Here is a 25,596-nt window from a genome sequence, read left to right as displayed (position 1 = left end):
TTTTAAGGATAAATTACTAATATAATATTTGCTCATAAGCAGTTCAGATGCTTTGTACCCAGCCTATCTTGGTTAATTCTCTTGTCAGACGAATCTGATGAGTCACACTACTGATGATTCACCTTTTGTTCAGATTGTGTTTCAGAAAGGAACAATGAAATACACCATTTCCCTCCTTTACTGAAGTGGTTAATTCGTAAAATAATACCACAACAAAATGGCTTGAATTCAAATTTGTACGTTTTTATGAAAAAAAGCACGTGCCAACCTCAATTCTAAGGCTTTTGAGAATGAGAGCAAAATTAAAAGGTAATAATGATGCTGATTTGGATTCATTAAATAGGATCTTTACCAGAATTTAAAAATTTCCTGTGTTAGAATTCCCACCATTAGTCAGAAGCCCTGATGCTACTGTTCCCTCCAGGAGGACGCTGCCTACACATGCTCCATTTCCACACATCAAGGCCACCACACAGCTGGCCTCCAGGTACACTAATTATGTGGGGGACCAGGAAAGGGACAGGAATCTGTATGGACAGGATGTTGAGGGTCTGCTTTGCTTTCAGTCCCAATGAGGGAGGGGGATCTTGCAGAAGGCCATGTTGTCTATGTCCTATTTTTGTCATTTGATATGATCCACTGATGGTCAAGCATGGGCAGGATTTCAACCAACCATTTTGATTAAATACCCAAGCCCTTTCCATGCGGTGCTTATAGGCATTTCTGCAGCAAGCATTTTCACTAGGATGCCTAGGAAATGGGAGGCTTCACCCCAGTCACTGGGAGATGGAAAGAAGTCAGTAATCTGGCTGAAGATAACCCCACATACACCCGCTACCCTAAGACTCTGCAACAGCAGAGCTCTGACAAAGGAGAACCTTCTGCTGGAATGGTGTGTGCCACAGACACAAGGACAAAAGACAGATAAAGAGAAGTTGAAGGAAGCGGGGATGCCTGACCTGGGAGGGGGCCGACTCACAGGTGGTGGGATCATCTGGGAAGGACAGCATGCTGGGGAGGGTTCAGTCATGTGCGCTAGAGCCCACCCCCACCCCCCCAGGCTACAGAGTCAGGAACGAGGGGCAGGAACCAGGGAGAGAAACAGCCAGACTTTCCCCAGGGGCGGAAGGGGACGCCTCACCGCATGTGCACACTCATCTTTACAGCATCTGGGAACCTTCTGGGACCTCACGATCCCTGACTGCTCATCTGGCAGGAAGTTCCTAAATGCTGCACGTTTCTTTCCAAAATGACTGGAGGATTTCAGGGAAGATGAATCAATTACCCTTATATGAGATGGAAGGAGGAATCCACAGAAGTAACGGGTGGCACTTCCTCATATCGTCCTTGGTAATTCATTGCATCGCCATTAAGAGCACAGAATATAAGGACGCAAAGATTCTAAATAAAACTGTGCATGGAAATTTTACCGATTCTGGTGTACTGCACAAACTGCAAAGAGCTGGTGAGGGTGACGCATGATCAGGACAGCCACCAGCACTGAAAGCCTCACGACTAATGAAGTCTTATTGTTAAGAGAGGTAATTGCATTTGTATGCAGAAATGGTGCCAAGTCTAGCCTGCCCAGAGCCCACTTGGAGTGAGATCTCTGCAGCCTTTGTCATTTAGTGATTATCTCTTAGTGGAAGTGCTCTTTCCAGTCCTGCTCTAATTACTGCCACTTGTGCATATTAAGTTCTTTAACAACATGAACTGATGTGGAGGAAATTAGCCTTTTGTCTAATATTTAGCGTTCTGTTCTTTGTATTTACAGTGAATGATGGTATGGGAGGAAGATGACAGGAAGGAGTCCCAGGGTAATACCTTATATAGTATGACTCTGGCATAAGGAAGTACTTTTTTTTTTAATAAAGTAAATTAAAAGAACAGAAGATTTAACAGACCTCAGAATTCTCCTTGAAAATTCCCAAAGCCAATAATCAGAGTTTTTTCCCATTCCATCAGAATTTGTAAAATACATTATTTCTTTTTCCCCAATATATAAGGATTTAGGCTTTTGTAATAGCAACACCTTCATTCTAACACGGAACTCTGATATGTATTAGAGACTGGAAAACTGAAAACCAACTAGTTATCTCAACATATTGTTTTTAAGCAATTAGTTAAAATGTATTCAGCAAAGAAAGGTTGATTACACTGATCACCCTCCTCTTAGAACCCTCACCCTTGGTTATACCCAGAGGTAATAATTAAGGAGGCATCACCGATGTCCAAAACCTTTGGGAGGAGGTTGCACTGTCAGTATCATGAGAAAATGGATGTAATTCATTTTTACATGAATACGAAGTTTTATTTTTTTTTTTTTAGGGGCCAGATGAAGGACTTGGTTCCTACCACAATGCCTGAGTTAGATCATTTGAAATTCCACAGGGAACGTGGCGATTAGAGAGGATATTGGTTGCTAAGACCACACGACAGACTCTCCCATCAGCCCTCTTGAAAGAGCTCCTCTCTTATACACCACATCCCTGGGGGTTGAGTGGGGAGCCCAGGATTTACATGGTCACTGGTGACACCAGAGGACTCGCACAAGAAGCTAATGGTTTTCCGGTCTGAGTGATGCGACTCTCATTGCTTCCTATCAGCACAGATGGCATAGCTCAGCTCAGATCAATAGAAGGAGAGCTCCTTGGAGCATCTAGAATTCAAGTCCTGGGTTGGTGGCCCAGGGGGTCGGGCTGCTTTGCATATTACCTCCAGCACTATGACCCTAGGAAGTCATTTGCCTCCTAGGCAGAAATGTGCCCATCCTGAAAATGGTAAGAGCAGATGAAGTGACAGTCCAAGGTGTTGGACAACCCTCAGTAACCTAACCTAGTGGTCCATTCCGGCACTTGCCGGACTCACTACAATCAATTTTGAAGAGTTTTTTATTTTCTCCTTTTAAGTGCAGTTCCAATGCACTCCTTGCCCAAAGATTCAAAAAAATAAATAAATAAAACTCATGGCCTTCGGTGGGGCCAGAGACAGCAGCATAGTGGCAGGCTACATTTAATAGTTATTGTACTCTTATAATTACTATGTAGCTTCTTTGTGGCTGGCCAGGAGTGTGGCATAGGAGATGCTTAATACACATGCGGCACTCTTGTTAGTGATCTGGTCCCTTTCCTACTCAAGAAATTATTATGGGTGGAGGTTATAAATAGAGCTGAAGTCTTTTCCACTTTCACCTCTCTGCGGTACAATTTATGGGAAGCTAACACGTGGTTCCTTGATCCTGGTGCATCTGGCCAGCCCACAAACTCAGGCACTTCGAGAAGGCGTGGGTGCCAGACTAGTTATTTGTATTCCAGAGGAACTCAAAGATAAGATGGAGACCAAGGATGGAGCTTAGCCAAGCACCAAAGAGGAGGACTGTTCTCCAGTGTGGTCAGGATATATAACCGTTCAGAAAAGTCACTAACAAATAACAATAACAATATAATTATAGCTACGACAACAGGCTAGTGTATTGGTTTCTATAACTGTAATCATAATTTCCTTGCCATAGCATAGCAGGGAAGGGGGAGAGATCTTATAGTCTTGGTATTAATATTATTGAATACTCATATACTTCTGGTATTTTTTATCTTATAGTGATTCCATAAACTTGAATTATGCACCTACTATGTGAAATGATGGTGAGAGAAGGATCTAAAGTTATGATGAATCATTTCTATGTTCAAAGTGTTAAAAGCTGGTAATACAAATTATTACTATTTGAAACCAGTGGAATGGGATCCACAGATAATACATAACATAGGTATATCATACATAGACATGTTTTATATACGTATATTCATTTTGATGGTAAAATATAAAAGAACAGCAGCATTCTGCAGAGATAAGAAGTGAGGGGGTTTGGGTCCAGTTCATCTGTTTATTTCAGGTCAGTAACAAAGCAAGTTCTGAGCCAGACACTGTACTCATTGCATCTTGAACAGAAGAATTAAATAGGGTCTGTCCCTCAATGAGTTCACAGTCATGAGAAAAAAACAGCTACAATCCAATGTGACATAGACTCGGTCTAGTAAAGATGGGGAGACAACCATGCGTGAGGAGAGTCTGGACAGGACAGAGAGCGGGCAGGTGTGGTTATTCTGGAAATGCCACAGAAAGAGGTGACATGAGCTAGGCTGGAGGATGAGCAGGACTGTGCCAAGGAGTTTCAGGATTTCCAAAGGTGACTCTGGAAGGTAACTGGGAGATGGGTTAGAGAGGGGAGAAGGGGGAAAAGAGACGGAGGGGAAAGATGGAGGGGTGGAGACAGCAGGAGAAGAGGGAAAGGGAGAGGGGAGAGAATGAAGGGGAGGGGAGAGAGACAAGGAGGAGGGAGAGAGGGACAGGGAGAGACAGGGAGGGAGGGGGAATGATGAGGAGGAGGGAAAGGGGGGAGAGGGGAGAGACAGGGAGGAAGAGGGGAGAGAATGATGGGGATGAGGGGAGAGAATGAAGGGGAGAGCAAGGAGACAGAGGAGGGGGAGAGGGAGAAAGCAAGCCTACTGCTGGGCTGTTTCAGTGGTCAGAGGACTAACTTCTGAAGGTTTCAACAAGGGTAGTGGTGGTTGGCCCAAGAGGAAGGATGCTGGAGCCTGCAGAGGGCAAATCCCCTGATGTGGGTGGTGGGATCAAGCAAAAAGAACTGGTGGAGCTTGATGCCAAGATGCAAGCTTGGCCACTTGGACGAATGTTGGCTGCGTTTGGGAGGACAGAGCAGCGGGCCCAAGGAAAGATTTGATTGGAGACAAGCTGGATGTACGGTGCCCCTCAAATATTCAATTGGAGACGGATTTGGGAAGAGTATGATGGCTGTTTGGGGTCCCAGTTCTTCAACTACCTGGAGGCATGGGCAGGGTCATGTACAGAAATCAAAGCCCAGGAGCAAGAGACTTGCCTCAGTTCACCCAGCTTGCAAGGGCAACAGCCAGCCTGCAACTCGGATCCTAACATTAGGGTCCCTCGGAGCGGTGGAGCTGTCCGTGGTGCTGATACGAGCCAGCCAGGTTCCAGCCCTAGACAGGGAGCGCTGAGCCATGGGGAACACGGTCTGTCCCACCTAGATCTACACAGCAAGAGCCACCACACCCCACGCTGTGCTGTTTCCCTGCACTCGAGGATGTGCCGCAGAACCCCCATGTGGGGGAAGAGCATATCTCCACTATTGTTTCACAACCCAGCAAGCTCAGGTCCCCATAGGTGAGATGATTTATCCACAGTGGCCGAGCGTGAGTCAGTCAGAGCCACAGAGAGCGCCGGGGGAACTCGGTGATCTAATTCAGGGAGAATTAAAAACAGACGTTCCTGCTCTGCAGTCTACAGAGCCCGCCGAGGTGGCCGAAGCTGGAGAAATCTGAGGTTCCAGGTTTTCCTCCACTACGGAAAACACAAGTGCTTGGGAGCCCAACTCACTTGCTTTTTAACTCCTAACGGCTGCACACAGAGGACTGAAGAAAGGGATGTTTTAACTACATTCCCCTTAAATTAACTTGAGGAGTTGGCGACAGCGTGCTAAAGAAACTGTGGCAGGGTCCAAGTATTTATAGGAGCATCAAGCGAGCAGAGCACCGACTGGAGAAGCTACAACCACACTCCTCTGCAAAGGCAAAGCAAGTGGGGGAAGAGGTGTTACTACAAAGCCTTAGCAGAGCCTCCAGGAAGAGAACAAAGCTGGAGTGCCAGCTGACGGAGCAGCCTGAGACTGAGGACAGATTTTTATTTCTTTGGAAATGTACTGAATAATAATTTTGCAAGAAAAGTCTCCATCCTAAGACTCCCATTTTTAAAAGAGAAAAAGACTAACCCAAGAAATTGAATCTACGGCCCGCCGCTTTAATTGTTTGCCACAGTGAGTCACAGGGAGTTCGGCAAATAGCTTTGCAATAGCACCGTGGTGGGCCTTCAGCTCACAGGGTGTTCTCAACACAAAGCATTCGGTCAAATGGTTTGGTTGTCTGAAGGGAGAAGGGGATGCAGGGAAAGGAGAGACGTCAAGGCAAATAACAGGAGCTCCTGGGGAGCTATGCCTCCTATGCAGCCCCGGGACTTCTGGGCATCGTGTGTCTCCCAGCACAAGCTGCAGCCTGTGTTTTGTTCAGGCATTTAAGAACACCGAGCACAGGTAAGGCTGGCCTGGCTCCGGCCCCTTTGGTCTTGAAACTCAAGAGTCAGGACTTTTTCCAGGCTGCTTATCCTCCTGACACACAGCATTCAGCATAATGCACATCTCCCCATGACAGTGTATCACGAACACCAGCCCCCGCCTGCAGGAGATGGGGGGCGGCATCAGCAGCGTCCAGCCTCGTGTGTGCTGCTGGGCACACAGGCCCTGGAGGGTACGGGGAGCTGTTTAAACCCCCACTGGGTCCTGAAAGGTCATGAGGTCTACAGCTCAGACTTGCAATACAAACCTTCTCATCTGTTCGGCCCACCAGAGGAGAAGTGTCTGAGCTGGGGAAGCAGAACCAAACTGCACAGTGGAGGCAAGTCACCTTTGACAGAGGGGAAGACACGACCAGGGCCTCCAGCCCATGGGAAGAATAAAATGCCACTCCTAAGTTCCCCTGAGCAGAGCTCGCAAACAGCTGGCCACTCATGAGCACCCTACCGATCCCATCCAGTCCTTCCAAGTTCCTACTGCAGACTCTTCCAGAAAAATGGAAGTAGGAACTGGAAGTACAGGGACCAAGCTCCAAAAAGATCCTTTGTGCTGCAGAAAGTGTTTTACCATCTTCTTCAATTAAGTTGATAGAATGGAGCTGGGCCAGATTCCACCTGGAGTAGGCCCACCAACTTCTTCCAGGAGAAGCCTTGTTTGTCTGGGCTAAGGAGTGGGCTCAGCATGGGAGGACAGAAGAGGGCATGGGCTACGGCGCCGACCAAACAGAGCAGCCCAGGGCAAGTGGGACCAAAGCCAAGGAGAATCTGTCTTTTAAGGCTCTGTGCTCATTTGTTTAATTCAGTAAATATTACAGAGTCAACTGCCATGATCCAAGCTCTGTGTAAGTCCTGGGAATGGGGGTGGGACAATATCCCCCCCTAATCCCGGCACCTGCATTTGAGGGATGGAGGCAAAATAATACAGAAACAAATAATTATTCGTGGTGAGGCAGAGAAGGAGAAAAGAAAGGCGTGGTGCTAGAGGATCTGTCAGAAGGTGGCTAGAGAATGAGGAGAAAATGGGTACCCGGGGGGACAGAGGGATGAGGAGTGGCCAGTCATGTCAGCAGCAAGGACAGGTGTTTCAGGCAGGGAGAAAGGTAAGAGCCACAAAGACAGCAGCAGTGGCGACCACTTCCCCCCCACACAGCCTGCCAGGCAGCATGCTTGGGCCCTCGCCCCATACCTAGTGTCACACAAGCATCGGCGGCAGAGCCCAGAGTGAGGGCAGCCTGCCCTGGTGCTGTTTGGGTAACTCGGGGGACGAAGGGGTCTGTGCATAGAGTCAAAGCGCCCTGTGTCCAGTGGTGGCTTCTGTCCCAGTCCTCTGCTCTAGCCAGGACAGCAGGTGCTCCTTTCTTAACTAAAGGGACCTCTGCTCTGTGTCTGCCAGAGTTGGCCAGACTACTAACCTTCAGACACTGCCCTCTCCAGCCAGTTGTCTGCTTCCAATCAACCCGGTGACTTGGTGTGTTCCTTCCATAATGACCAAAGGCCCCCAGAGGAAAAGAGTGTACACAGTGATACACATCATGTGTCTGACAGCCGGGGCACACGTCCCACAGGCAGATGCACTGGCACTTGTGAGGGACAGGAGGGGAGGGAGGGACATGGCTCAAGGTCACTGCCAGCCCCAGCAGGGGGCTGTCCCACGGGCAATGGTGGCCATACACACTCCTGCCATAAAGAAGCCTGCTCCTGCTGCTGCTCCTGAGGGCAGCTTCTCAGTAACGGGGGAGGGCAAACAGGAATCAACTCGACAGACAGAGTCGAGTCATTTTGTTAACAAGAACTCAGATTAGATTACTCTGTGATTACATGGTTCCGCGGTGTGATAAATTGGTTAATAACAGGATTCCCAATGTAGCGGCTTAATGGGAATTCAATAATTACAGGTACCCAGAATTGTACTGTTAGCCTAGGAAACGCCAGCACCCGCCTGCCAATCTAATAACTCAAAACCTACCTGGAACTGTTGCGGTGGTTATGATCTGGAAAGCACGCTTCCAGGATTAACCAAGCACCTGATAAAACTACCCTTTGGTGCCTAACCTACCGTGGTGGCTACCACAATGTCTCACAAACTTGACTGCAAGGTCCTTGGTTCTCCTCGTTAAGGGTCCAAGCAGAAGAATTCCTCCACAGGCATCTTTATCGCTGCTAGCTCTTGCTCCCATTACAGGGTGAGTGATCAACAGATAATAAGGCTTAAGTAATATCTGAACTGCATCTTATACTTTAATATAAAGTTTTTCACTGATTTTTCTTAGCGGGGAGTGGGGGTCGGAAATCCTCACCATAATTCAGGGAGATCATCAAGCCAGTCATTATTTTACCTCTTGAAGTTAGGGACCCTAAACGTTAAGAAAGGGGCAGGGACTTGTCAGAGCCCCCGCGGCCCCCGGAGAAACAAGAAGAAAGGCAGCGTGGGTCCTTGCCCCTCCCACCGCACGGCGTAACTGTGCTCGTGGTTCATACATGCAGGTTTCCACCGTCTGCAACTCCCCTGCAGGGGAACTGTGCCTGCGTGATCACGTGTTCTCGATTAGCAAGACGCGAGTTCACGAGGTTTTCATTCTGCCTCCTATAAACTGCAGCATAACTCAAAAAGGCCCTTTGAAATGAAGGGAAAAAAAATAATTCTTGTTTTGGGAGCAGGGGTTAACTAGCCATAAACTTCTCTGACAATATTTTTAATTTTTCCAGTACTATTATAGTGTTCGATGATAAGAAAAATGGAACAGTGGATTTCAGACATAAAATGGTCCATTAGATGGGTCTTGAACTTGTTTTTAAAACTCCGGATAATACAGCTTTGCTGTTTTGTCTTTCCAAAATGTCAAAATTTGGCTGGGATTAATGGTTCTCTAAATCAATAGGATTTCATGTTTATAAATGGTTTACGGTTCTACTAGATATAAAATGTTATGAGCTCATGTATTATCATCACTGCTGAGCCTTTACTGAAATCTACTGACATTTAGTCGGCATCCAGACCAGACATGGAGGAACACAGGGCAGAATTCTCTGGAGGCCTGGTGTGATGCAGTGCCCACGTTCAAATAACCAGGGAATGGGGGTGGTAAGAAGGGAGGCAAGGCTCATCACTACTGGGACCATCACAGAAAGTGTCATTGGACCAGGGCGTTCCATCCCAAAGGCCAAGGGGACCCTCTAGAAGTTAGTTAGGGGATCCAACAATGGGCCACGAAGAACAGGAAGGACACCAGGCAAGCTGCAGTATTCTATGGAGAAATTTCATAAGAAAAAAATTGCCTTGAATCCTGCCATTCTAACACAAACATCATCACTACTGCCAAAGGTCCTTCCACATGGCTACATGTCTGCACACTTTGGCTTCAGCAATGCCGTTACGATGTTTGGTTATTTTCACCAAACACCGTGTTCTTGCTTAAAAACCTGTCTCTGATCACAACTGAGTGATGTTCAATGGCACTGACTCTATAAACACGCTATTTTCCCTGAGGTTGGATATCGTGGCTCTTGCCATTTTGGTAGGCAATGAGATTTCATAAGAACATAACCCAAGGTCATGTCATGCCACAACCGTCTGAGGTGAGATCTGTGGATTTCTCTGATCTTGTGAAAAGGTGCACGGGCACAGGGCTTTCCCACCCCTGCTCTATCTGTGCCTGGATGGCCCCTGAACACTCATACTTTTGGTTACCTGTTTATTCCGTGAAGCACGTGTGTGCAGTCTACGGACAAGCAAAAGGGCTATTCGGATGTCATCTTTTTCATTACAACAAACACATTATATACTCTGACACCAACTGAATACATTAATAAAACTTCAGAGGCTCTCCACGAAAGCCAAGTAAGTCATTCTCGAAGAAAATGAACCTATCTGAGATGGTTCACAGTGACACAGAGCTCAAACAGATCAGAGCTGACTACTTACAACTGAGCCATAGAATATACGATCATCACCCTGGTAGGATGTTGCCACATTTTGCGGTCACTAAGAGGGATCTTTATATATGAAAGATCAAGCACTAAATTCTCCCCTCTCTCTTCTTCCCAGTGTGGAGCTGGACTTTAAGCAGCAAGAAGACAAGCTCCAGCCAGTTCTGAAGAAACTCCATCCTTTTGAGGAGACTCAGGTTGCACCTTCGCCTTACTCTCAGGAGCCCTACTCCGCTACTCCCAAGCAAAAATCCAAACCCGAATCTAAAAAGCACGGAAGATGGAAACTCTGGTTTCTTTAAAACTCATGGCGTGTGGAGTCTAAAGGCCGTCTTTAAAAGCCACTGGAGTTAAGTAAATCCTTTTCCAAAATGAACAGGATCGAGTGAGCCATGGCTGGCTCGGGCGCCTCCCACTTCCCACCCTGCTTACCAAAAAGGCCTTTGTACCAACAGATAATGACCTTCAGAAGCAAGGTAGTAAAGGTCACACCTTGCCAGCTGTTCTTTGCAGTTCACGGATGTGGGATGTAAACTCTGAAATGAAGCTTATATAGTCAAAGATGATAAGTAAAAAAAAAATTCTATGCCCCCACCCCACCCCCCAGATCGGCAAGTGTTACGTTATCAGCTCACGAGAGGGTGGGCTGTCACTCTGTACACAGCTAAAACTCATAATTATTTTCAAGCCTATTTTTTTTTTAAATAATGAGAAGAAAAAGCAAGCCTTATGTTTGCAAAGGACTTCATTTTTATGTTTAATTTTGCAAATAAGCAGGGGGCGAGTGCAATTTTCAGCACATCAAATTCTGGAGAAAGCACAATTTTTTCAAGTGGTCGGAGACCATGAATAATCTCTAAAATGTGACTATATGTATATTTGCCTTCATGTGCTGTAGCGCTAAGCCAAGTGACCACATCTCAGTGTCACATTGACACCTCAGACAGCATTCTCTTCATCTCCAGACCTGCGACATGTTTACTGCTCATTTTCCAAATGGCCAGCAGCCAGGAGTCCCCCAAAGTCAGGACATGCCTTTAATCACTGCAAGTTGACAGGGTCAGAGCTATTGGACACTAAGCTTTCTTAGATCTCATTTTTAATCTTTTGGTACCCAAAGGCCAAATGATAAATTCTGGCAAGAATTTGAAAACACACCTAGAGATACACAATGGTTAATACAGTCACCAATAAATCATAGGTGTTCTCTGCCACCGGAAAGTGTTTCTGTGGATCAATCTTTGAGACACGGTTCATCACCAAAAGCGCGACCAGACGTTTGATACAACCTGTTCTGCTCTGAAACAACTGTGGAAGACCCGACCATCTCAAAGAGAAACCGCGTGTTTAGTTTAGCTGCTACCAACAAACTTAACGTCACCTACATTTAACGTATTAGTAAGTTGTACTCAATGACATACCTAGGGGAAAGCTGTGAATCAAACGTTTTTAGGCATTTTTTAAATAAACAGTGACACTTAGAGTTCTTTTGATTACACATTGCAATATAAATCTTAGTTCCTTTATTTTTCCACTCATTCTTTTGCACCTTTGCAAGTATCTTTTTATAGAAATCAAAAGCCCCTCATCTACAAATGACTTGGTCTGTCAACTTTCTGCTTTTCATGATAAGAGATAGGGAATCTTATTTTGCCTTTTTTTGTATGACTTAAATTTTGAATAGTTTGTGAACATACCAGGAAACCCAGTCTTCACGTTTCTGTCCAGAAGTCTCACATCTAATCTAGTGCTGATGCTGACATGCACATCTCATTGATTAGATGCCAAAAACAAAGTGGCTGCCCTTGGTAAAAGGATCTCTACCTGCATTTTTCACATTGGAGCTATTTCTGGCCATGTGTTTTCCTCCTGACTCAACAGCAAATCTATTTTAGTTCTAAGTGTTTTGATTCTACGAGGACCTGGTGATCAGCAGTCAGACCTGGACTTGATAAAAATGAAGAGTGTATCATGTAAGCATCCTTTGGGGGTTACTCACACTATACTGCAGATGTACGCTTTAATTAAAAGAAAAACACACATCTTTTGTGGAAACACTACATGAGGATAGAAATCCTTGAATATTAGTTAAACAGAATTGAGAAATATTTTTGTGCGAGGAAAAGGCTAGACACGTTGATCCTGTACCTTGAAGGAAGTGCAATTGTTTCATGTAGACAAAAATTCAAAAAAAAATGTGTTTCATGTATTTTATACTGTTTTTAACTGAAGTTATAAAACTGTTTGCAACAAGTTATATCCCCTTGTGTTTTAAGAATCCCGACTATCCCAGTGAATTGAAATAAGGGTGTTAGCAGCTTTCCAATTAGTGCTATAAATCTGTCTCAACAAGAGGGCATCCTAGTAAACTGACATCACTGTTTGAAAGCAGTCTAGACCAAAAAATAAATAAAATTTTCAGAGTCAAAAAGAAAACTGAAGATAACCTAATCCCTATTTAAAAATAAGACTATCTTCAGAATATAAAAAAAAATATTTTCAAAATCATTTCATAGTTTAATTGCAATGTGTCACTAACAGATGCCGATTCTTCTCTTAGAAAGATTTAAGTAAAAAACTTTGATACAAAACCGAGGTAAAAAGTACAGTGTTCCCTCATATGTAGATGTACACATGGCATTACGTATAGAGATTAAATTATGATACTTGTCACTAAGTTCTTTATTAATTTTTAAATAAAAAATCAAAGGTAATGTTTTGTGTGGCTCTTAAACTCATTTCATGGTCTCGAGAATTTGGGAATCAGTAGAAGTAATCTCAGAAAAGAATAATAAAGGGAGGATGTTGGGGCTTAAAAGAGCTTTCTCCAATCTTCAAGAAAGGAGATGATGGTCAGGTGGCTGCAGGCTCACCAGGCCTGGCGGGAGGGGGCAGGGCTGGAATTACCAGACCATGGATCCTGATGGGGCTTCAGCCACCAGGAGGACAGGGAGACTTTTTAAGGGCGCAAAGTACCATAGCAGCTCACAGCAGGATCTGGCTAACTCCGTGCAATTTTTAAAGAGCCTCAGAGAGACAAGGGAACTCATCAGTGTACCCATGCCAAAACTTGTAATGGCCCCGTGGAGACAGCTTCTCTCTAAATCAGCCACTAAGCAGGTTCCCAGCCCCAGGGGATGGGCCATCTCCTCCTTCTTCTTTGAGGGGAGGTGGGGAGTGTGGGTGAAAGACCTACACCCCAGTTGGGCTGAGCACCCACTCTTTGGCAAAGACCAGCTCAATACTCATGCCCTCTCCCAAAACGGGGGTCTGCCTGGAAGCCACAGAGCAGAGATGTCACCACCCCCTTTCCTGCTGTCTGCACTAATAGGATGGTAGGACCAGTGAAGCTGAGACAGAAGCTCTGCTGGCCTCATACACTCACCAGGGAAAAGAAAGAAGGGATGGGTGTTAGTAACCCGTGGGCAGGGTGGGGAGGAAGACCCCATGCTCCAGCCTGGAGCATCTGGGAAATAATAATTCTCCAGGTCTCATTCTCTACTCATTCTGAACCACCTACTGGTGCTGACTCAGAGGTCTCCCCTTACTAACTAGATACAGCAAGGGGCATCCTGCCTCGTGCATACTTTCCAAGTGACTGGTTGCGACTGGCATCCAAGGAGAGGTCCCAGGGCCTCTGCATCTGCTCCTTGGATCTCAGGTCCTCCCCCAACCCCCATGGACTGTAAATGGGGAGGGAATCAAGGTGTGGGAAAACCTTTCTAATTCGCAAAGGGTGTAGGATGTGGGCAGGGTTGGCGAGGTGTCCCTGGCTGGGGAGACCTGGGGTGGGGCTTACATGCGGTCAGAATTCTGGAAGCTCAGGAGCACCAGGCTGCCTCCAGCCTCAGACAGTAACCAAGAGCTGCCTGAAAAAGCCATTCTCCCTGCGGGGGGGGGAACGTAGGCACAGCAGAGCTGAGGTACACAATCCTGGATTACAACTCAGACGACACAGCATCAAATCAAAGTGCCTGCTTTGTGCCTTTTGTAGAAGAGAGGAGATGAAACCAACAAGAACTGGGTTGTGAGCGTGTCCATTCCACGCCATCTGGAACAGCACGGCGCATGGATGAAGCCACCGCAAGTGGACTGGCCCTCGGGAGCGTTTTTATCAGCAAGTAAAATTTGACTTGATTACTAAGCGAGGCGGTTTCATTGGCGCAGTGTCACCTAAAGATCACAGCAGCTGCTTTCCATACTGATATATCTCCTTTTATCTAGAAAAACTCTATCACTGGCACATTTGGCATGAGATAAGTGTGCGGCCAATTTATTTACTGGAGGAGCTATAGGATTCAGAAAGTGCATTCCATTTTGTGAATTGGTATTAACTAATCATGCTGTGATGTGCAGCATACATTTTGGCAGATGAGAAGGTCATAGGAAAGCAGCACATTGCCTTTTAAGTAGCTCGATAATTAACTTAAGATACCTTTGTGGTTTAGTATGAATATGCAAGAACCGCACACATATTTTACTCAGGCATGATGTGGTGTTTCTTTCCTCTGCAGTAAATCCACAGTCAGTGACCAACCTTGAAAAGGGTTGGTGTTGCTGTACCGATACCAAATAAAAATGAACATATATAAAGCCATCACAGCTCACACACGCATGCCTGTTAGGCTATGCTTTCCTACAAGCCACAAGTCTTCTAGGCAGATTTATTAGCAAAAATACCATTAGAGACACTTTTTATGATCTCATAGAGAAGACGCAGACACCATCCATTTGAAACTTTTATAATGTATTAATTTCTTTTGCAAATGGAAGATTAAGGATAGAATTTTTTTAAAGCATATTCATACCTCAACTCCATTAGAATAAACATCACAAAAATGAATGTTCATGCATGGGGTCATTACAGCTTTGGGAAAATAACTGGTCAGCAGTCTTGGTAAAACAGGCTCTCGATACCGGGAGGCCAGTTCTATTACACTCTTTTCCAGGTGAAGAAACGTGTCAGGTCCTTATAAATTACGAAGGCTCAAAGAAAGCACTGGGTTGTCACTAAGAGCTTCTCTCCCACCAGTGATGCCGCTCTCCTGATGAAACGCACCCCTGGCCCATGAATGTCCCCCACAGCTGGTGCTCAGAGTGGAGACAGAGTAACTTCCGTCACATGGGTGTAGTGAATCAGGAGATGTGCTGGTCACAAGAGCAAGGAGACAGTCCAGGCACCATCTTCCCCTTTCCTAAGCCCTCCTGGTGAATTTTCCAAAGGGAACCTCTCCTTAGAAAAGGCCCACATTTTCATTTTAGTGAATGAGCAATTGCCAGTCTTCTGGTGGGTATTCAGGCCATAGAAAAATCTTTAAAAGGCCTTATCACTCGATTACATTTTTATTTTTTTTTTAATTTTTTTTTAATTTTTATTTATTTATGATAGTCACAGAGAAAGAGAGAGAGAGGCAGAGACATAGGCAGAGGGAGAAGCAGGCTCCATGCACCGGGAACCCGATATGGGATTCGATCCCGGGTCTCCAGGATCGCGCCCTGAGCCAAAGGCAGGCGCCAAACCGCTGCGCCACCCAGGGATCCCTCGATTACATTTTTAAAGGACCCGTTAACAGAATGTGAATCTCATCACTTGGGAGAAGCAGCAGCACCTAATATCACAGGAGAAGGCACATCCCTGTGGATTACTCATGTGGTCTTCTCTCAACCCAGCTTTGTAAACAATCGCTTTATTCCAGCAAAGACACATGCATGGGGGGGAGGGGCAGGGGGTCACCCACCAGAAGGCAGGTCATGCCATCTGTACACAAGACAAGAGCAGCTAACCCAGAATGACTCCGAACCGGCTCAGAACCATTTTCCATAACAAAAGAACTTGAAAATTTCCAAAAGAGAAGAGAAACATAGATTCTGAAATCGGACAATATAAAACTATGCATTTCACTCAATTATTCCTGAGTACTAGATCACAATGGAATAAAGATAAAATAGCATCTCAACACTGTGGCAAGGTTACCATGAGGCTTCTGGGTTAGGGCCTGTTTCAGGCATTCACAAGATCTATGATTCTATACTTGCCAGATGCAATTTTATTTGTTAAAAAAGTATGACACTTAGGATTATGGCACATTTTTATCCTATGCATGAGATGCATTTCAATAGCTCATTTCACAGAGAATGCTGAAAGGTATAAAATGAACTAAAACAAACAATATACAATCAACTGTACAGTGTTTAGGAAATACCACAGATACAGATAAAAGAAAAGGCTTGGGGTGCCTGGGTGGCTCAGTTGGTTAAGCATCTCCCCTTCAGCTCAGGTCATGATCTCAGGGTCCTGGGATCAAGCCCTGCATCGGGCTCCCTGCTCAGCAGGGAGTCTGCTTCTCCCTCTCCCGCTGCCTGCCGCTCCCCTGCGTGCTCTCTCTCAAATAAAGAAATTAATTAAATATTACAAAAAAAAAAAAAAAACCAAGGCTCACACTGTACATCACAGCTTCTCCAGTGACATGGTAAGTCCCTCATTTCTCAATTCCGTACATAAACAGATAGGAAAACTGTCAGCCCACGAGAGCATTCCCAACTAATAACATTCCGATGGAAGGAGAGGCCACATTCCGGATATGATTGTTGACAAAATCGTGGAATAGATCATTACATGAAGCATAACTATTCAACATTTTTTAATCACTTTAATTTTTAAAGCCATTTCCAGTGATTACTCAGAATCCTTAAGCTGATTCATAGTTACACAATTCCCATTCCATTTATGCAACAACGAGCAGCAAGCACAGAGGGACTGTAATCTCTGTGCTGCACTGCGCTATCACCGCTTACCCGGGGCGGGTCTGTAGACCATTCTCCACTCTTCTTCTACTCTAGAAGGTCCACTGATTGAGTTTGTTCTCCACCTTGTCAGGGACATTTTTTCCCCAGATCTTCCTCTAATCTAAATTCACAGAGCAACAACAGTGACATTAAGAAGCTAAGGCATAAATCTACATCTGAGCAAATCGGAAAGGCAAGGTTAGCACACCAAGCAGAGCAGCATTTCCGTCTTCCCACTCTGTGGACATCACAAGGGCTCCTTGATGACTTAAAGATTCTTCTAGGTAATTCATGTTAAAAGGTAATCGTCCTTCATAAAAACATCTTGATGCTGTTGTTGTTGCTCACTGAGTAATTGCAGCTTATTCAGAATCTTTTTTTTTTCTTTTGAGATTCTTTCCATGACAGCCTCGTCAGTTGTACAAAAGGAATCTCTGAACTCCTTTTATAGATTTTGAAGATGTTGGAACTGGGAGCAATCAGCTTAGGACCTAAATCCCCTTCCACTTCTAGAGACTTCTGTAGGACAAAGTCGGGATGGTGGGAAATGGGCCTGGACATGCTCTGTATCCCCATTCCCACACAGTGCCTTGAACCCCTGCTGACTGCTGGGTAAGACTGAGTGTGGGTCATCACTGTCATACCCTCTTCTTAGAACATGGGCTCTTCCTCAGGAACTCCTAAGGGTTCCTCCAAGCCCATCAGGAAAGGGGCACCCAATCCTCCCTTCTACCTCCAGGAGATCCCAGCGTGTGGCCCATAGAGATCATGGAAAGGTCTTAAATTGAAAGCTGCTTACCTACTTCTCTGGACAGCTGCCTCCCTAGTTAGGGATGGTAGGGATGAAAACCTAGAAGCAATTCACAGTCCCCTTTGATACCTCCTGGACACCACTGAGATCAATAGCATGAGTATCAGTATTACAAAAAAGTCTAGGAGAACCAGCTGCAGCACCAAACCAAGGCACCAAATCATAGCTTCCATGCCAGTGCTGGGATCTAGAACCACATCTTAAGCCTCCGCAGGACATCTTCTGCAATTGCAAATGCATGGTAAAGTTGAGAATTAAACAAGAATCTTCTCACTCACTGCACAGTGGCCACACAGAAATATGTACTTGGTAATGTGCTGCCATCATGATTACCACTATGGGCATCATGCCTGAGAGGAGAACTTTCCCAAAGGCATCTGGGGACCACATGGTCTGGTCTACCTTCTTCTAGAACGCTCCACACGCTCTGGTCTACCTTCTTCTAGAACACCTTATAATCTCTCCACATTCCAAGCACCATCCAAAATTGTATGAGTTCCTCCTTGTCCTCCTCAACCCAGTTTCCCAGCAGGGGATGACCCAAGTAAACACTATGTTAGGGTTAGTTCTAACCCTAGAACTATCTCCTCAGTTCACTGTCCCAACACTGGACACTGCATTACCAGTGCCCATCACTTACTCCCTGAAACCCAACAATGCCATCATTTCACCCCCACCTCTGTACTCCAGCCCATTCCAATAGGGGTCATCTTAAGAGGATGGCACCAAACCTGGTTCAACTTCAAGCCACACATCATCCATCCCACCTCAGAGCCCTGCAGCATTCCACAACATGAGAGTGGTCCAAGGACATCCAGGTAACACCCCAAGAAGACAGGAACACCAGCCCCTAGGGGTGATCCTGGAGATACCTCACATCTTACTCCATGGAGCCCAGTCTCCACCCACCTGTACAAAGGTGTTAAGATTACAGAAAAGCACATGATAAGGTAGACAAATCCACTATGGCAGAAAAATGGAAAAGTCCACTGCAAATAAAGCCAACTTACAAGGAAAATATCTTATTTCCTAATTCATACATGTGATCGTCCAAACCTAAATGACACATACCTTAAAAAGGAAAAATCTGAACATAACACATGCTGAAACTCTGAAGCATAAAGTAGGCTGTTTCACTGGATGGGAAAATAGTAAGGCAGCCACTGTCCCACTTCTGTGCTACCCATCTGTGAACCGCATCCTTTACTGAGGCCAGCCACAGAAACCAAACCGTTCCAGTGCTACCTATGTTCCTGCCCTGCTGCCCGAACAGGCACATGTGTCACCTTCCTCGTCCCCCTCCCAGGATATGCAGAGAGAACTGTGGTCACACAAGGAGGACCAGTGTAGCTAGTCTAGTTGCCAGTGAAAACTCTTTAACTGGATGTTTTGTTCGTGGATTTGAAAAAAAAAAATTTCTTTCTGGAAATGCCATCAACCAAACTTAGTGACATGGTAACGTACACTAGAAATGAAAAGAATTAAGAGGGATCTATGTGTGCATCTTTTGTCGAAAAAAACGAACTTAAGAATAATGGTAGGGAGGGAGAGTTGGAAAACTCTGGGGGGTGGGGAAGAGCCTTATAATACAAAACCTGAAAAACTTAGTTATTATTACAACTTGCTTGGAAAAAAAGAAATCACAAATGTCATTGCAAGCCTCAGTCATATCTGTAGAAAGGAAACATGAACTATATATCAGAGTAGACAATAAAATAGCTGGGTTGGAGCACCTCAATTACTTTTTAAGGTCCTTCATAAAATTTTATTAACGGCATCTTAAATGTAAATACGTAGAACTAAACTGCCAGAAGAATAAAAGACTGAGAAGAAAATACATATCCTTTGCTAAAAGTAAATCATGAGTAAACTAGAATCAAATGTTTCTGTCTCCAAAATGTTGGTTTGCTGACCCTTCAACTTTGATACTTGCTTCTAGAATCGTGGGGAAAAATCAGCATATATTTTATATACCAGATTGTAAATAAATGCACATTAGCTGCATGCTACAAAGTAGTAAAATAAGTTTACTGTCAAAAGGCAGTTGGAAAGGGACCAGGTGGATTTTCAAGCATCAGAGTAAGTGACATGCCTGAGAAAGATGCTGTCGGCCACAATCACACACCCAAGCATACGTCACTGAGCACTTACAATGAGTTCGGAATCCCGCCCCATGGAAATGACGGTTCGGTTCACTGTCCGGAGAAGTTTCTCCATGATTATCTGGACATGCCTCTGAGTTGGCCCCTGGAGGAAGACACATCAGTGAAAACCAACACCTAAGATAATCATTAACATGCAAGCCCTGGCAGTTGTCACTGAATCCATTTACCCTGTAAAAAGTAAATCAATTATAACCCTTAACGAGATGAAGAATGGCCCTTGTCAAAGGCAAAAGCCTTCACAAAGAAAACACAAGGCATCTTATTAATTATAGTCCATTAATGATAATTTGTTATGTAATCACAGTAATTTAATTTAAGCAAAACTTAAAAATAAAGCAAATTTGTTTAAACAATATAATGTTTATGATCCCTGATTAGCCCACCAATTAGTTTCCTAGAGACACTTGTCCATTTGTAAATGGAAAGCAGGCAGAGAGCAACCATAGATTGTTCTGCATTTCAAGTCTGAATAACCTGGGGAATAATCACTGGGAATACAATATATTTATTTCAGGACAAATTCACAGTGCCACAGATTTTTCCATCAGTAAAAACTTGCTCTTTTATTTTGAATGTGATGGGATCCTTGATTCTTCTTCATGAACTTGGAACTTGTTCAATATGTTCTCTAGATGCTCACACACTGGCCTGGGCAGGCACCACCTCCACCACGAGGATGGGCCCTACCACCACATCACTCCCAAACCTCCCCCCTTCATAGAAAGGGAAAGCCCTGCAATGGGGCCGCGAGGACCGGCTGTTGGATTAGGGCTTCTAACACCTTTCAAAGGCAACTCCCCTGGAAGAGACGATGCACCCAGCCACCTTTGCTAGCAAGTGATTTAATACAATCTCTTTCTTTGATGGCACTAACCAGGCTCTGAAAGACTGTGCCCATGAGGGAAGGAAGTGGGAAGGACAGGCATGGGCATGTGTTGACTGGGAAGGTATCCAGAGACCATGCAGGGCAGAGCAAAGAGTAAGCCCTATTGAACTTAAAACCCTGGCCCATGTGTTTTCTGCTGGAGGTACAGGTAGATGGACAAGGATCTGTACGCCATTCCAGACACACCTGGAGAATCAGTGAGTTCATGCATGTTTGCACATGTGCACAAGTGTGGACAAATGCATATGAGGGGCATGCGGGGATGGGAAGCCATAGGTCAGATGTTCCATATGCACTTATAACAACTTCTGATTAAGAAAAAAGGTTAATGGACTCAACATAAAATTTACAATACAAAAGGAAATACCATTTAAAAGGAAAAAAATGGGGTGCCTGCGTGGCTCAGTCATTGAGCATCTGCTTTTGGACAGATTGTGATCCCAGGGTCCTAGAATCAAATTCTCCAGCAGGCTCCTCGAAGGAAGCCTGCTTCTCCCTCTTCCTATGTCTCTGCCTCTCTCTCTGTATCTCTTATGAATAAATTTTAAAAATATTTTTTAAAAGAGGAAAAGAAAAAGAAAAAAAAAACTAGGTAAAAAAGCGCAGAGGGAAATTACCTGTGGGGAGAGGAACATGGGAAAAGAGGAAGAGCCATTTTTCTCAAAACTCAGAAATACGAAAAACTTAAAACAAACAAAAAAATTGTGCATATTTTACTTTATATTAAAATAAGAATTGAGAGCACCTGGGTGGTTCAGTCAGTTAAGAGTCGGCTTTCAGCTCAGATCATGATCTCAGAGTCCTGGGATCCAGTCCTGCATCTGGCTCTGCACTCAGCAGGGAGTCAGTCTACTTCTCCCTCCCCCTCTGCTGCTCCCCACCCCACTCTTTTTTTTTTTAATTTTATTTTTTATTTTATTTATTTTTTGATAGAGAGAGAGAGAGAGAGAGAGAGAGAGAGAGAGAGAGAGAGGCAGAGACACAGGCAGAGGGAGAAGCAGGCTCCATGCACCGGGAGCCCGAGGTGGGATTCGATCCCGAGTCTCCAGGATCGCGCCCTGGGCCAAAGGCAGGCGCCAAACCGCTGCGCCACCCAGGGATCCCTCCCCACCCCACTCTTATGTGCGCGCTTGCTCTCTCTCTCTCTCTCTCTCTCTCTCTCTCTCTCAAGCTCACTCACACTCGAATAAATAAAATTCTTTAAAAATAAAGTAAAATAAGCATTGACAATAAAAATAAAATGAGCACTGACAATAAAGAATGTAGATATTTACCCTCCATTCGTTTATTTTTAATTCTGATCATCAAAGTGATTCTTCTGACCTTAAGGACCAAAATCTGTCCTGGGGAGGCATTCACTTGAGAAGGCACAGGAAAAACTTACAGATTTTTAACTTGGAAGAATAGACATTTTAGTATTAGAATGACACTTTATACATAAATAAAAAACGGTTTAAGGGTACCACTCAGCAGAGAGAGAGAGAGAGAGGCGCTAACCTTTAAAATTAAGATCATTCCTTTTGAATCCAATGCACCTCTGTGCAGTGAGTCGGGGGCTCTTGTGGATCATAAGGGGACCACCACCACCCCGCGCCGGGACCGCAGAGGCAGCCTGAGCAAACACAGCCCTCACTTACCACATCCTTCCTGTACAGAACCTCCAGGATGTTGCTGAGCAGCTGGCAACAGGCCTCCAGGTCTTCCTGTCTCTCTAGATGGTACTTGAGCTGATCCGTCATCATCGGAAGCAGGATCTCTCTGCAGTCTGCAGGGGACATGGGGCTGCCAGTCAGCAGGAGACCCACCAAGACACAACTCTACTTGCTAGAAGCTTGTGTTCTTAGCACGTTACCTTGTTTTCAAGCACGTTACATTTACTTTCCTCCAAATGTGAAACTGACAGCTGGAGGGGGTCAGAGGGCTGGATGTGTGGAAATCATTTATCCTGCTCTGTGAATTCGTTATACACAAGCACACATCTAGGTGTGTTTCTCCTTGCAAATACAATATACAATGATAATCCACAGACATGCATCAGCACGCTGCACACAGAGTATGCACGTACATATAAACACAAATGTACATGTTGGGGGGTTTTGACTAGTTTTCTATGCTGAATTAAAAATTCGATTTATAGCTTTAAAAGAAATACTAGTTACAACAAAAAGTATTTTAATTGCAGCTACTCTTGTTTTTCCACAGGAGGGCCAAAGCATGGCTTCCTTAATTTCCATATGCCTAGTAAAGGTTTCTGAGCTCAAGCCAAGTCATAACCAACTCAATTCCCCACTTGCACTTTGCACTAGCAGGGCCATCGTGAACAGCTCATGTTAGCTCTCCGATTGCTCATCCCTAACATGGACACATGGCATTAGCTACCCACAGGTTTGCGGTACAATGTACTCCTACAAGGTTAAGTAACAAAGACCTGGGCCTAGTTAGATGCTCAGGACAAGGTACTTGCTCTTATGATGTAACACAGATCCAAGTGTGGAGCCACAGCCTCTCTGGCTTCTCAGACCCCTATCCTAATTACTGCACAGGCGTGTAAAGGAGGGAGCCGTGGTGAACAAGCACTGAGCCAGGAGAGGAGAGTCAGGAAGGCCTCCTTCACCGGCTAGCAAGAGGAATCACAATTTCGCACATGGGGCAGGCAGTGAAAGAATGGGAAATCTGTACACAAAATCAGGCAGGCAGGAACCTATGGCACATTCGAGAGGCACACGCACTGCTGCAGGGGGTGGGGGCAAGGCGAGGGGCAGGATAAAAGGCAATACAGGCATTTGGATACCAGCATGAACATGGTGGCTGAGATTGTAGGAAGCTGAGAAATCAGACATGCTGATGGGGGAGAGATGTGATCAGACTGAAAAGGCTAGAGACCCTCTGGGATGGTGCATGGGGATGGCAGTGGGGACAGGAGGCAGAGAAACCAGTTAGCTCCAGTGATCGTCCAGGTGAGAAAAAGCAAAGGCCTGACTTCATGTGCAGTGGTGAGTTTGAAAGAGGCCTTGAACAGGCAATACCAGAGGCAGGCTGGATGGACACGGCGCTTGGGGGTGGAAGGTGGCAGAAAAGGGAGAGTCAAACCCAGTGCCCAGCATCCTAAGAGCCAAGGAGCCATGTGATGCCACCCACAGAAAGGAAATGAGAAAAACAGTGTATTTTAAACAGGTTCCGGATTGTTTTGGACACGTTGAGTTTTGAGTTGTTGGCTGGACGCCCAAGTAGGCCCCTCTACTAGGCAAATGGATGGAAGGTTCTACACATTATTTCTGGCTTAGAAAAACAAATTAAAGAATCATCAGCCTCAAGGCAGTAATGAAAGCCAAAAGGACCATCAAAAGGAATGTGAAAAATAAGAAGAAAACTTGTGACCATCAGAATGTAGGTACTAGAACAGGAGATGCACGGGACACAAAGGTGGAGGGATCAGGGATGTGGAGGCAGAGACAAGTGACGTCACCCAAACAAGGGAGGACAGTGGACAACATGGCCAAACATGACAGCAAGAATGAAACAGAACAGGTTTGGGATGTGGTAGTTAGAGGCACACAGGCCCCATGAGGCGGCTTCCAGGAGTGGCTGAGTGAGCAGGGGTGAAAAATGAATATAAGGGACATAGACGTAGCCCCCGGGAGCATGGCCATGTAACGGGGCGGGGGGGTGGGGGGGGGACTGGAGTGTAAGGACAAAGAACTACCAGGTTTTTGTTTGTTTTTTAGATAGGAGCAGAGAAAAGAATGTTCAGAAAATTAAAGAGCAATAAGGAAACAAACACAAAGGAGACTAAAGACAAAAATGCAATTACTAATGGTCTCTTCCAGTTGGGAAATCACATTTGACTCCAGTATCATCCTCCCTCTAACATGAACTATCTGTGCTTACCACCCTAGTTCTGCTGGCAAAACCGGCCCAGCCACCGCTGCTCCCGTTAAAATGCAGAGCACGAGAGAGAAGACGGCAGAGCTCTGAAACATTAGATATACTTAGCTTGTTTTTAGATTTTACATTTTAGGGCTTACGTTAATGACACATAAAAGCATGTTTTGCACTAATGTTTCCTGAATTTTTTTTAATGTAAGAAAAAATGGAGCATGCAACATTGAAATGGTTCTTGCAGGCATGCTGATACCCACTTAGTTAGAAGACTTCCCCAAGGACCACACAGTAATAAAGGTCCAGGAGTGCAGGTGGGAGCCACAGGATGCTGAAATAGCACAAACCCTTCTGTTCCACCTACTTCCAGGGAACCACATATGGGAAGCTGATACCAAGGCTTTTTCAAACCCCTTTGACTTATCCTCCGAAAAAGACTAATAGCAATTCCATTTTTCCAGAAAGAGTTTTTTGTTCAGTGATTCAATGATTTTACTTCTGACAATTAGAATAGCCAATATTTAATGCATGAGGTGCTGACATGCTGTGCATCTTCTGGATGGAGGCCAGGCTCACCTTATGGCTTAATATCAGGAATTAACAGTGGTCAGGGAGGGAGACACAGAACACATGAAGAGGTCCTATCCTATGGGGATCATGGCCCTCCATGTCTGTGTTCATGGATGTCAGGTGCCCTCACGCGATTCCCTTACCTACTCAGCCAACCCTCCCTATGATGCCAATGGATGAAGTCAGATTCGCATGGAGAGCATCTCCCCAAATACCACATCCCCATAAACTCACAAGGGAAGTACTCCAAAGAGCCGAGACCTGCCGTCGGTGTAGGAGCATGAAAACCAAAACAGTCCAAGGAAAATGCCACAAGAAAATTACCTATGGCAGCGAAGCCAGCCTGAAAATGCATCAGTTCCAAATGCTGACCCACCAAACACATGAATCCTACAAGCACCCCAAGCCCAGTGTCT

General features: G+C 45.1%; 2 protein-coding genes across 2 annotated transcripts in view; one reads left to right on the top strand and one right to left on the bottom strand.

Annotated features, from left to right (window-relative positions):
* The window catches only part of INSYN2A (inhibitory synaptic factor 2A), a 37,293-nt gene extending 26,740 nt beyond the window's left edge, over positions 1-10,553 (top strand). Inside the window, exon 3 of the mRNA XM_055346340.1 lies at positions 10,202-10,553. Within this exon, the coding sequence (XP_055202315.1) occupies positions 10,202-10,385 (184 nt within the window). The 3' untranslated portion in view covers positions 10,386-10,553. The remainder of the gene's footprint in view (positions 1-10,201) is intronic.
* Positions 1-25,596, bottom strand: part of DOCK1 (dedicator of cytokinesis 1) — a 498,451-nt gene that overhangs the window by 284,693 nt on the left and 188,162 nt on the right. Inside the window, 2 exon segments of the mRNA XM_055346339.1 lie at positions 19,832-19,927; positions 22,369-22,496. Of these exon segments, the coding sequence (XP_055202314.1) occupies positions 19,832-19,927; positions 22,369-22,496 (224 nt within the window).

This window comes from Nyctereutes procyonoides, unplaced genomic scaffold (assembly GCF_905146905.1).
Source record: "Nyctereutes procyonoides isolate TBG_1078 unplaced genomic scaffold, NYPRO_anot_genome, whole genome shotgun sequence".
Lineage (NCBI taxonomy): Eukaryota > Metazoa > Chordata > Mammalia > Carnivora > Canidae > Nyctereutes > Nyctereutes procyonoides.
This window is presented reverse-complemented; position numbering and strand designations above follow the sequence as displayed.